Source organism: Hippocampus comes, unplaced genomic scaffold, assembly GCF_001891065.2.
Source record: "Hippocampus comes isolate QL1 unplaced genomic scaffold, H_comes_QL1_v1.1 scaffold22, whole genome shotgun sequence".
Taxonomy (NCBI): domain Eukaryota; kingdom Metazoa; phylum Chordata; class Actinopteri; order Syngnathiformes; family Syngnathidae; genus Hippocampus; species Hippocampus comes.
Window position 1 is genome coordinate 2,258,683 of NW_017806175.1, and position 12,686 is coordinate 2,271,368.

The following is a 12,686-nucleotide window of genomic DNA, read 5'->3' on the forward strand; positions in this document are numbered from 1 at the left end:
AAAAACGTGGAAGCATGTAAATGACATCTGTATTTTTGTTCATGCACGAAGCTAGGCTTCGTAATGAAAAAGCAGACTCACAATGGCACATTTAAAGATTTATTCAGATTAAATAGTCATGGATCAAAACGCTTTTTTTAAAATTATACAGAATTCATCCTAACAAGTCCCTGCAGTACTTGGACATTATCATCATCATCCCATTTTTAAGTGGCCAAGTAGAAGCAAGTCCACTCTTGTCCACCCAGCCCACGGATATACGCTCTGCTCCTGCAAGGCACACATTAGCAACATTATACCATGTACACACATACACACACAACTCTCCCATAAAGTGTCTTGGTGCAATAAGAGTGGTGAATAAAGTGAAACCAGTGAAATGTACATACCGTGTTTGTGCGTCCACTAAAACGGGACATAGAGTGGTGCCTCGAGATACGAGTGACCCAGATTATGAATTTTCTTGCGGCTCAAGGCCAATGCGAACAGCAACGATCGGCATTTACGTGGCTGTTATGTGAACACAACGGCTGCAGCAACAGATGTAAACAGACAAAAGATCAGTACTTAGTCATATACTGTATTTATCTTCTGCGAAGAATGACAATATGAATCCCACTTTGAGTTCTAGTCAGGACACGCCCCACTGGAATATGATTGGCTGCTGCATTCAGGCAGGGAAATAAGTATGTATGAATTGGTTTTCACCCTCCCCCCCCCAATGGCCACACACACACGTACACACGCCAAAATGAGCAGAACCACATGCATTGTATTCAATCAAACTTTGACAAACACTGCTTAGTACTTTTTAATTCTATTCAAAGATGTCACCACGGTGTGTTTTGATTAAGTAGAACATTATAGAGGGCTATCAACTCATCAAAAACATACAGCAACAATTTTTTGTGGGCGGGGGGCTGGAATGGATTCATGGCATTTACACTGATTTCAGTGGGGATGTGTTTTATGTTTTTAGTCAAATTCAGCAAGAATTTAATTTGTATCTCAAGACACCACTGTATTATAGAAAGTTTTGAATGGTATGGTTGGAATACAAATAGTTGGTTCTCCAGAGTTCCTCCTCACCCACGAGGTGTGAAACTAAACAATAAATATAACTAAGTAGATACCAATCTGGTTAAATGAAGCAGTGATGGCTTTGTGCATGTGCCATTCATTCGCAGTCTGGACACAGATACTGAGGATGTCTCAGCTTCTCCAGAAGTCTCCCAACACACACCACAAAAAGTGGTTCAATTTGTTGCTCGTCACTTCGAGGGGGCAAAAAGCCGTTACGAGGGGTCGGAAAAAATGGACACGGTTGCTGGGCTACTGAAAACTCAAGTTGGCATTTGCACAAAACAGAACTGCTCTCCCAAGACCAAATTATTTGAGCCAGAGTGTGACTGGTGGATTTTAAGGGTCATGTAATTGTTTATCCTTTGTTTATTAAAAAAATAAATCAATAAATACATATACATCAGATCTTTATCAAAGAGACCTGGAGTGGAAACTGTTTTTAATTTTAAAAAAATGCATGTCTCCTTTTCCCACAATCAGGACAACAAACAGAGTAGAGATTGTAATTATGTTTACGAATGTACGGCAGTTACCTCATTTGAAAATACCAAAACATGGAGCTTCAAATCCTTTATTTTTATTCATTTAAAATAATATTGGGAAGTAGAGGTTTTTAGATGAAATTGCATACAAGTTTTTGAACAAAACCTGGACCTTCAAAATAAAAGTATGCAGTACAATAACAGCTTCACCACATTTTTTTGGGTTACATGGTGGCTTCTTTAACAGTCAAGCATCACTCAATGTGCCAGTTAAATAAGCCCCTACAGGGCCAAATAGTGTGGTGAAACAGTTACCATACGATGCACTTTTATTTTGAAGACTCGAGTTTTGGGAGGCTGTCAACCCAATGTTGCCCCAACTTGTCTGACTGTTCCAGGCAGACCAGGAGGCTTGTAATTACCTGGACTACTCCTTGCCATTTGATGACCCCTTTTGACACAATTCGACAGGACACCCCAAGCATTTGATAAAGGGGCGAGAAACACATGGATTAAAAAAATATATATATATATATATATATATATATATATATATGTATATGCCATGTTATTTTGTGAACGTATTCACTTCATAAAGTCATTAAAAAAATGTCCACACTGTTTTTGTGTGTTCTTCCCCCTCTTGGCCTATTCCTCTCTTGCATTTATGATATTCATAAGACTCCTTCAGTAATTCGGATAGCTAAATAAATTAATGGATAAAAAGATAGAGGTGTTTTTTTTTTCTGCCTCCGGTAACAGTTTAATTGGCATGCGCAGCCATCATTTAGACATGTCACGGAAGCTGCGACCAGACTACAACATACGCCACCAACATAAAGGCTAACTTCAAAATAAAAGCTTCCCAAATAATACTTGGACACCAATTTGACACATAAGTAGGCTTTTATTTTAAATGTGGCCCACGTGGTGGTGTGGCAGCTAGCTTAACTTACCTTTTTGACATTTTGGCTTACATTTTAGCACAACTACATCGGTGCTACCAACATCAACACAATGCCATCCCAAAATCGTATTCAAATGCTGATTTAGGATGCCAAGAACTGTGTAAACATTGACATCTCGCAATTTGCATGAGACACGAGATGCATTCAAATGCAGTCTGACATTTCAAATTCAGAAAGAAAAAAGGGCAGTTATTTATTTTATGTTTGCTAGCCATAATTTATTTATTTGTTTGTTCGTTTGTTTGTTCGTTCATTCATTCACTTAATGATCTGCTGTTACGCACCGCCTAATTTACCTGGCAACAGTGGAACAAGGGGAGTACTGGCACTTATTTTTGTTTGTGCGAAAGCAAATAGTAATAGTATAATTGAAATTTGAATTTAGCTGGAAACTCAAGTCCAATAAACTTCAGTGGCAGTGACAAGAACTACAAATGTTTCGGCAGATGCGTAATCATCAAAATGGAAAAGATTTTTTTTGTACTGTTGATGAAACACTCACAATTGAATTGAAAAAGTCTTCAGTCATCCTTGCGGAACTTGCCCCTAATGTACGGCACGTAGTCGAGGACGACCCGCCAGTCTGTGAAGTAAACAAGCGTCACACCACCCACCGTCCCCCATGTCACCAAATTGGGTACCCTACATTAAGAACACAATCAAGAAAAAACATACATTTACATTTTGGCTTTGTAGTTTGCAAAAGGAAAGAGTTTAAGGAAATATCCACAAAATACAGTCATCCCTCGCCACTTCACAGTTCAAATTTTGCAGCTTGAATGTTTCACGCCCCCCCCCCCCCATATCAATAAAAAATAAAAAATACAGCCATATCGGCACCCATATTGCAGGAAGATGCATTGTTTCATGTCGATGCGGGGATAACTTTTTTTGATTGCCGCCCTCTGAAGCAACACGTCCGAGCTGTGTAAGAAATTGTTCGTCCGCTCGTCGGAGATGATACCATCAATAGGACCCACATTGCTTTCGCGGCGGCAGCTGGAGGGTGATTTGCAGCCTTGACACAAATTGCGGACCCTCCATCATTTAATGTGCCCAACCATCCCTGCTTTAGACCGTGTCAATCAAAACAGAACATTATTTAAAGATATACCTCTTCAAATGGTTAATTCAGTGATAAAGGTACTCCTCATGTTTGACATTTGTTATTATAATGATAGGTGTGATATATATATATATATATATATATATATATATATATATATATATATATATACACACACACACACACACACACACACACACACACAGAGGAAGGCCATACGAAGCAGCTGTTTGTCTTGACAGATGAATAAACCACAAACATTTCAAAACACATCTACCTTCCAATAATCTGGCAAGACACATTTAAAACAGTACATTAACGTCTTATAGTAATACTTGTACAAACGCCGAATATCGAATTTGACAATGGCTTACATTATATCAAATAGTTTGTTCTTATTATGTAAATTATTACGGTAATAAACTATATGGGCAAAATTAGGACAAATGTGACCGGGAAGGCTAAGCTAAGTTAGCTTACGTGGGTCACTTAGGACACAGCCCTGTTCACGTTAGTGTTCTCGCTCAACTTGAAGAATAAATACATCACATCCAATGCAACAGATCACTACGGTTATGGGTTATACGTACCACGTCCGTAAGATCGTGACGTTCTTAGCACCGACAAATTTACTGAGTATTTGCTGGACCATTCTGACCTTCCTTGTAGTATTTCTTTACTCCACTGAAGTGTTTATGCAGATTTGGAAGGACCCCAGGCTGCCCCAGTTTGTGCCTGATTAAAATGTGCTTGTCTCCGGGGTCGTTTCAGGTCAACACTTGTTTGCTTGTACAAAAATAAAACTGATATGTTGCTTTCAAATAGGTTAATGGAACACTCAAAATTGTCCCAAAGTGTGATTTTGAGTGCGAGTGTCTGCCAACCAGTTCAGGGTGCACCCCGCCTACTACCTGAAGATAGGTGAAGACAGGCTCCAGCACGCCCGCGAACCTCGGGAGAATAAGAAGTTTCGAAAATGGATGGTTTCAAGGACATAAGACGAACTATTTCGTTTAAATACATACACATTGCAGAACTACAAAAGTCCCTTTGTTATGTTTCCTTTATTTTCCTTTCAATGTACACAATTTTCAAAATCCAGACATAAGAAATAAGGTAGAATCTGTTAATAAAATGGAACATTTATTGCTACAGTACTGTTATATACAGGAGAGTTCTCAACTATTTTATATATATATTTTTTTCTTTCTCAAGATTCAAGAGAGGCACTCTGGGACTTGGGATGACCTGCCGGAGTCAGTCATGTCGTTGCTCCAGAAAAATGTCAAGGGGCTGTCTCATGTGTCTTTTAATAAAACTCAAAAGTAAGGCAAATAAATGAAACTAAGTAACGGCTTATACTAAACGTAGTCCAAGCATGACCTTATCCAGTCAATTGGAGGCAGCGTTGCCATTTTCCTACGGTCTTCTTGTAAGATTTTTATCTTGAAACATCAAATGTAAATTAGCCTGTTGATCTTAAAATAATTCCAAGATGATCGTCCCCTCCTCCCCCACAGAAAGTTCAACAAAGAGGTTAAAACGGCAGTGATTATGCAGTCAGTGCAGTGATGTGCACAATGATACAGAAAAAGCATGTAAGCTTCTAAATAGCTACTTAAAAAAAACGCCCTATGTTGAAAAGCATGCTTGTGTGTGTCAAAAGTTAACATCAGTTCAGAAAAACTTTGGACCCATAAAACAGCAGTTTGGACAAATGGACTCCAGTTAGAAAACAACAATAATAAAACAAGATCTATGTAACATTTATTTTATTTTAACTAGACACAGTGAAAGAAAAAAATATTTTATATGACTTTAAACTTCTTCCTGAAAAATTGAAAAAAGCATTTAGGAGAAGGGAGGGTGGGGAATGAACAAGTACCTCTTTAATCTCCATAATAAATGAAATGATATGGTTGACAAACGTAAATGAAAAATACAAGTTCAGGCACTGATAAGGTATCACTCTCCCTTTATGACATCGTTAAGTCTTGAGGATGAAAAGGCCACACTGTTGATTTGTATAGGTCTTTTTCTTCATCATGTACACAAAAAAAAATCGAAAAACTAACACAAAACGCTCTACCTGCCATTTGTCGGTAGGAAACATTAACATGACATGACATGGGAATAGCGTCACAATAACACTGATTTGTTCTCTGTTAAGCCATCACCTCGCCCCAAAATGGCCGACATTAGCCTCCAACAGAAGTGTGTTGCAGTGGGGAAGGGTGAAATGAAAAACAAAATTCATCAACACATGAAGGTGATCCACATTAAGTATGGTGGCTACATTCAAAGAAACAGTTGCATAATTGCTGTTCACCCAAAACGACTCCACATTTATCCTCAGTGCCCCCCAAAATCGGTAAAGAAAGAATTCATCCAAGTAGCCTTCTTCAACTCAAGCAGGAATTAAAACCTTCAACTGCCTTTCCTCTGACGCCCTGCTTCAACGTGTGTAACCAACATCCCCTCGTAAAGTTCATCTACAATACACTCTAAACTTCAAACTAATATTGCCATTTATGTAAAAAAATCTACAATGTATAGACTAACAAAAAATATATATTTTTATATATATTTAACTTTTTGAAAAATGAAACGCATCAAAGAGCAACGCACGGAGTTAATGTACACGTCACACTTCGCTCGCTCGGAGAGGAAGAGGGCGAGGGGGCGCTAATGCAGTGGGAATGCTCGTTTCTGGAAAAAGCCTCCATGGCGCCCAAAATGTCTGACCAAAAGTTCTCTCCATTAAAAAAAAAAAAGAAAGAAAAGAAAAAAGGACTTCTTGCTTTTTTCCAGAGTATCAAACCGGGTGGGGGTGGGGGGGCAAATAAACCATAGCCCTCAAGTATGCTGGCATTGTCGGTGAGCCATTTCAAAGAAGCGCCTGCCTCTCCATGAGCGCCCTAAAATGGCTTCTTTTGTTTTTCCACCCAACTGGACGCTTTACACAACTGTGCTTTGTCTTGTTTGTGTGTGCGCTTTAGTTGCAAAGCAGTAGAGACACCTGAAGTCACGACAACCTCTTTAGCATTTGAATTTGCTGTCCAAAAAAGGAGAAAGATGAGGAAGAACTGCTGAGTGGTGACAATTCATATGCTTCCTGGAATTAAGAGTCCTCAAATCCAGTGTGTCCAGATGCCTTGTGGGATATGAACGGTCCTTGCTGAAGAACCCTGCACTTGAACTGTCCAGAAATGGCCAACTTGCACTTTATGGCCTCCTCAAACAATTGTTGATAAAAGAAAAAAAAAAAGTCACTGAATTTAGGCAATTCAACTATGGGCTGGGTTACATAACATATGTAAGACTGTACCATCACACTGGGAATGACATACATTAAAAAATAATTGCTCATACACATAAGCAATCCCTCACAATAAATGTTCCTCACATGTAAAGCAATTTGCTTAAATGGCAAATAGAAAACATGGTGTAACATTGAGGCACAAATCCATGATTCAATTTTTTTTTTCTTCTTCCCTTCTCTTGTTCACCAGAATAGCTCTCGGCAGTGTGTCAAAAGTCCTAAATTGTGGCAGGACAAGAAAAAAAAAATTCTGGTGTTCAAATTGTATCATGGAAACCAAAAAGTTTTCTGTACAGATATATAGATATATAGATACATATCAATATATATATAGATAGATACATATAGATATATGTATATCTATATATATCTATATGTATATCTATATATATATAGATATATATATAAAAACGTTCTTCACATTTGAGCTTGTAGTCATGGTTGGGAGTGCGACAAACAGGCTGTGTCCATTTTGGCAGTTTGCATGAATGTGTGTGTGTGTCTTGAAACTTGAATGGACAATAGACAGACATGTCCACATATGCACACGCACACGCGCAGAGAGTTAATGGGTGGAAGAAATCTGTTAAGGCCACATCCTCCGAGAGCCAAGGAAACACCGCCACATCTGAAAGAAAAAAAAAAAGCATTAAACAAGCAAAGCTGAAGACAGCACAACCTAAATTGCCATACAATTCAGAATCAGGGCACATTTCCACTTGAATAAGCATCCAAAGGATTTTGAAAAAAAAAGGATATTTTGTTTTTATGTAAAATGCATCCCAGAATGTGTTGGCCCTTAAAGGTATGATACTGAAAATCAACAGTTAAATCCTACCTGGTGTTACATGTGACCAACTGGATTGTGGCCATCTCCTCCAATATTTGGGTGGCCTCCTGAGAGCTGCATGGGTGCATCACCCACCACCCCGGACACCTTTTCCTCCTCACGGCGCTTTAAACATGCCGCCTTGGGGTTGAGGTTACGCTCTGAGCAAAAGAGAAAAGATGGTGCATTAGCGATGGATTCAATCAAACAAACAAAAACAAAATTCCAGGCGTCATAGAAACTAACCTCTGACTTGTTGTTCTAAATTAAGTATAACGTTGACGGCTTGATGCAGGATGAGAAGTTTGGTCTGAGGTTTGTCGTGGCTGAGATGCAGCTGGCACATCCTCCCGAGCTCCTTGAATGCCTCGTTGATGTCCCGTACTCGCAGGCGCTCGCGGGCGTTGTTGGCCACTCGCCGTTCTCGCTCACGCTCCATTTTCACCTCGGGCGGGAGGTCCTCATCGTCTTCATTGTCCTGACTGGAAGGAGATGGCGCATTCAAGGCGCTGAACGTTTCAACAAAACAAAGAATTACGCATTTTGCACCGATTTCCAGATTAGGCACCCGGTGAAGCAGTGCAGATTACAGCAACACACATTGGACACATTTAAGAGTTATACAGCATCTGAAACGCTATAATTTACAAATCAACTCCACATTAAAAAAAAAAATTTAAAAAAAGACAACACGTTTCATAATCTCTAATCCAATGAGACTAAAATGGCTCGTTCATCACACAGTACGAGCCGAAAGACGGGCGCTTCATGTTTAAGCAGCTTCAGAGACTACAACGAGACAGCAGCCGTACGAGTGCGCTTTGCATGGACGTGAGGGAGGAGCCCACAAAGCACAAAAAAGGGATTTTCTACTTGAGAAACTTACTCATCTTTCGGGTCTGAAAGGCTAGAGAGCATCTGGAGGGTCAACGCCTCCTTTCTGAAAATTGTGACATAAAGGGAAGGGGGGGATGTCAACAGCATTAAACGGCTAACATTGCCAACGAGGGCGACACAGGATTTGATTTAAATGACTTACGACGCCCTTTAGGAGAGACGGATACGAGGAACTTTTAGATTGTTTAAAAAAAAAAAAGAAAGAAAGAAAAATCCATCTTATTTCTTAAACGAGTGTGAACGCAAGATAACCACCTACCTTGTTCGACTGCGTGCTGCTTTGGATTCTTTCTTTTCATCGTCGGATTTGTCTGCCGTGGACGAATTTTCATCATCCTCCTTATCTTCTCTTTTGATGTCCGAGCTGCTGGAGGAGTGTGTGGAGCGCGTGATCCCACCAGGAAGACCTGTGGAGAACAAACACACACACACACACACACACACACACACACACACACACACACACACACACACACACACACACACACACACACACGGGTGGTGATAGGCGTTGGCCCCTCGAGCTGCATCATTTTTTGCGACCAAGTAATGTAGCTTGGGCCCAACTCACTACTGAAGCCTTCTGGCTGGCCAACTGACGGCGTGGACCCGGACGCGTGATGACCGTGCAGAAGCGTGCTGCTAGGCGGAAGGCCAGTGGGCTCCTCGTGTTTCCCTCCCTGTTTGACAGATAGACAATGGGCAGCAATCTTTAATTGTGTTAGGTGGAGAAAGCATCTACGCTGACACATGTGCCACTTTTCCACTGTACAGAACAGTTCCCGATCTTGCCAATGCCAGCGACACAAACCCAATTTGGATGCCAACTTGGAATGCGCCATAGACTACCAGGACTAAATGATGCAAAAAACTGTAGCAAAGTCATAATTACAGTCAGTATACCGTATGTAAATAAAAAAAACTTACCCGAGCGTACGTTTTTATGATGTCTGACAATACATTCTTACACCACTGCATTCTTTAGGTACTGTTTGGAGACATACTATGTTGATCCATCTAATCGGAGGACCTGGTTTAGCTCAGCTCAACACGCACGGTTTTCTACGTCAATATGGTCACGCAGAAAAGCGGAAAACCACATTGCATTGAACGTGTCTGTTGGAATCACTCACGCTTGAAACCGTGGATGAACACATAATACAAGTAATGCTGAGTACCGAATCTAACTGTAAAGTAGATTACATGACAATATAGTTATGCTGCGTTCTGTAAAGGAGATGTGTGGAAGCGCAAACTGGCCAAGTCACAAGATATGACACTGAAAGTGCTCCTGTAGAAACGGCAAATCAGTGAAAATTATGTAAGATTGTCCAAGTCCCATTTGCTTGCAGTTTGGCAAAAGGCCACCAGATGGCATAAGTAACTACATCATTCCTTGACCCTTTTGAAACGACACTGACAAGATTTCTATTAAGAGGATACAAACTGCAAAATACACTGCAACTGGTAAGCTCCAACAGTCTGTTTCTTCAGCAACTAGCTCATCTGAATCTACACTATGTGGCACAGAGACATTTCCCTTAAAACAAAACTTTTTACTATATATCAACATTATGTATGTGATAAACTATGGATCTATGGATTTTCCTTTAGTCATGTCAAGATACACCTCAATGGGAAAAGCCAGTAGGTGTCTCACCATAGCAGGATGTCTGTTGCTGAGAGCAAGGCTGGCATTTGGGAAAGCTGGAGAGAGGGATCCAAGACCCCCGTTGTGTACTGCTGACAGAAGGCTGTGCATGTCGGGGTGGGCACCATCTAAGCCGGGCCCTTGGCCTACAGCGTGGTTCCGGAGCACATGGATGGCCTCCTCCAAACGGTCCTCCATTTTACTCTGCTACAAAAATACATGCAGATATAGTGTGGTCTGAAGTTATTGTACCCATTTTTTTTTTTAAACCGAGGGAAAAAAAAATAAAAATAAATAATAACAAGACACTGATATGAAACATCTAATTACCAGTGCATGTGGTTGCCCTTCAAAACTGGGCGTGGTTGGTCTTTGCCACTGGGACTGAGCCCCTGCACAGAGAAACATTTGGACGATGAAAAGTAGTCATATTTGATGTTACACCAGGGGGAGCTGTTGAGGTATATCTGATGTAAACAACATTTTGGTTTGCCTGGATTTCAAACAATTATTCTTAGCGCCCCAAACCCCCGTCCGTCCGTGTATTCAGAATAATTTATGAATCACAGTAAAGGAAACATTCATGTGGGCTTGAAGATACTTCAAGTACAACATGATTATTTTATGTAATGTAGGAGAGTTACACTTCACCTGCAATAGCTTGAGGAGACCCTGGAGTAGACGGAGCTGAGGAGAAGTTATTACTGTTGTGGTCCGACGGATAAATCTGTAGTAATATATTTTGACAAAAAACACAACTTTATATATACATATGACTTTCAGAGGCATGAGTTAAAGTCAACTTTCACTCGTTACATTCAAAGTGGAACTTTGTCAATATTAGTGAAATACTGAGCTTACCGAGGCAAGAGCCTTTCCGATTTCGTCTCCAGAACTGCCTGCCGTTGTGGCTCGGGTGCCTGCTGCAACAAATACAAGCGAGTCAGGTGATCTGTTTGAAAGCCCCCAATAAAACAATCATTAAAATAATAATAATAATAATTTGTTCCTTACCCATGATGGCCTCCCCATTGATGGCAGGCGTGTGGTTGTAGGTGGTGGGGGCGGCGTGGAAACCATTAACTTCGCTGCCGTGCAGTGGATAATTCTGTGCGCACATATGCAGGGAAAGCGTATATTAGACCCCCCCCCCATATGGCATAAACAATCATGTCCCAAAAATTGACTGTATATGTGACGGCATTTCTCAGAAGCAACAGTTTAATCTTGTGGAAAATAGAATGTAGAAATGAAGGTCTACCAACCATCCTGTCTTGGGGGTTCAGTGATGAAAAGGAGCCCGGTGGTCCAATGTGAGGGGAGTTGCCCAGCATGGCCGAGTAGCCGGTAGATGACCAAAGGTCTTCTACCGAGCGGCACAAAATAATTCAGCCTTGTGATGCAAGAAACTAGATCACCAAAAGGAATGTAAAATGAGTTACTACCTTGCATGTAGAAAGAGCCCGGGTAGACCGTACCGGGCTTACCGCCAGGATAACCTCCATTGTCTCTAGCATATTCGTCACCAGATGTGGACGCATACACCTAAACAAGCAGAGAGAGAAGTTAACGGTGAGCCTCAGCTTTTAGTATTTTGGCTCCACACACTAACACTTGCTTCAAAGAGCCACAAGATGGCGAGAGGGAGTCTGCGCACAGGCTCCTCGCCTGTGGAGGAAAACACAGCGGCCATGGCACGCTGGGCACGGCTAAGGCTCAGATCCCGGTGCACAGCGAGCGCTTCCTCTTCCTCCCAGGACCCCAGTGACATCACACATGCTGGCCAGCAGCCCTCCCCAAGTAAGACACGCACACACACACATACCATGTGTGTGCCACATAAAGAGCCAAGGCACAGACCCAAGCAAGCACACGCCTGCCATTCTCGGAAACTAGCGCCATCACTTTCTGTAATGGTTGACTTCTAGAGGGGCTCGCAACTGACAACCGCGGCGAGACCTGACTACAGTTCTTTGCAAAACTGCCTGCAGAGCTCCTCGGTACTCCATTTCCACAGATTGAAGACAGACCCGAGGAAAGCCCAATTTTTCCAGATTCAGCGCTGACCTCTTAGTCTGTCCCCTCCCAATCTTCCAATTCTGTTGCATATGGCAGAATACAGGAAGAGAAGAAGAATGGGGGCTATGATGCAAAGAATGCTAATCCAGAGAAGGGATTTTTTTTCTGTAATTTGATTTAACAGGGAGAAGTGAAAAGGGAATGGAGAGATGCACTTCTAATTACAGAGCCATCTGCCTGTTCCTGGACCACATCCAACTCCACAGGCAGCTGGGCTGAGGAGAAGGAGTGAGGGGAGGGAGGGAGAGCGATGGGGGCTGGGATCCAGTCAGAAAGAGAGACTGCAGTGGGTAAAGTGGGGAGGGGGTG

The 12,686-nt window shown here is 41.4% G+C and overlaps 2 protein-coding genes across 9 annotated transcripts in view; both read right to left on the reverse strand.

Annotated features, from left to right (window-relative positions):
- Nucleotides 1-85: 85 nt before the first annotated feature.
- On the reverse strand, nucleotides 86-4,397 carry LOC109532239 (cytochrome b-c1 complex subunit 10-like). Of its 2 annotated transcripts, XR_002171342.1 has the most exons (4): nucleotides 4,190-4,397; nucleotides 3,036-3,175; nucleotides 390-530; nucleotides 86-270 (listed from the first exon to the last, which is right to left on the reverse strand). XR_002171342.1 is itself a non-coding variant. In XM_019896995.1 (3 exons), exons 1-2 carry the CDS (start codon nucleotides 4,249-4,251, stop codon nucleotides 3,055-3,057), a joined length of 183 nt encoding a protein of 60 aa, XP_019752554.1. In that variant the 5' UTR covers nucleotides 4,252-4,376; the 3' UTR covers nucleotides 86-270; nucleotides 3,036-3,054. The 2 variants fall into 2 exon arrangements, 1 of the variants encoding a protein (XP_019752554.1); XM_019896995.1 differs by lacking the exon at nucleotides 390-530 and having other exon boundaries at nucleotides 4,190-4,376.
- A 496-nt stretch (nucleotides 4,398-4,893) lies between these two features.
- tcf3b (transcription factor 3b) overlaps nucleotides 4,894-12,686 on the reverse strand; it is a 30,492-nt gene continuing 22,699 nt past the window's right edge. For 2 of the 7 annotated variants that reach the window (XM_019896979.1, XM_019896975.1), the window contains 13 exons: nucleotides 11,744-11,843; nucleotides 11,564-11,664; nucleotides 11,313-11,406; nucleotides 11,160-11,221; nucleotides 10,950-11,025; nucleotides 10,629-10,690; nucleotides 10,308-10,505; nucleotides 9,219-9,327; nucleotides 8,907-9,054; nucleotides 8,637-8,690; nucleotides 7,997-8,259; nucleotides 7,760-7,911; nucleotides 4,894-7,549 (listed from right to left, as the gene is read on the reverse strand). In XM_019896979.1, coding sequence (XP_019752538.1) covers nucleotides 7,766-7,911; nucleotides 7,997-8,259; nucleotides 8,637-8,690; nucleotides 8,907-9,054; nucleotides 9,219-9,327; nucleotides 10,308-10,505; nucleotides 10,629-10,690; nucleotides 10,950-11,025; nucleotides 11,160-11,221; nucleotides 11,313-11,406; nucleotides 11,564-11,664; nucleotides 11,744-11,843 — 1,413 coding nt within the window. In that variant the 3' untranslated portion in view covers nucleotides 4,894-7,549; nucleotides 7,760-7,765. The remainder of the gene's footprint in view (nucleotides 7,550-7,759; nucleotides 7,912-7,996; nucleotides 8,260-8,636; nucleotides 8,691-8,906; nucleotides 9,055-9,218; nucleotides 9,328-10,307; nucleotides 10,506-10,628; nucleotides 10,691-10,949; nucleotides 11,026-11,159; nucleotides 11,222-11,312; nucleotides 11,407-11,563; nucleotides 11,665-11,743; nucleotides 11,844-12,686) is intronic. The other 5 variants (XM_019896977.1, XM_019896976.1, XM_019896981.1 and 2 more) reach the window with 5 other exon arrangements.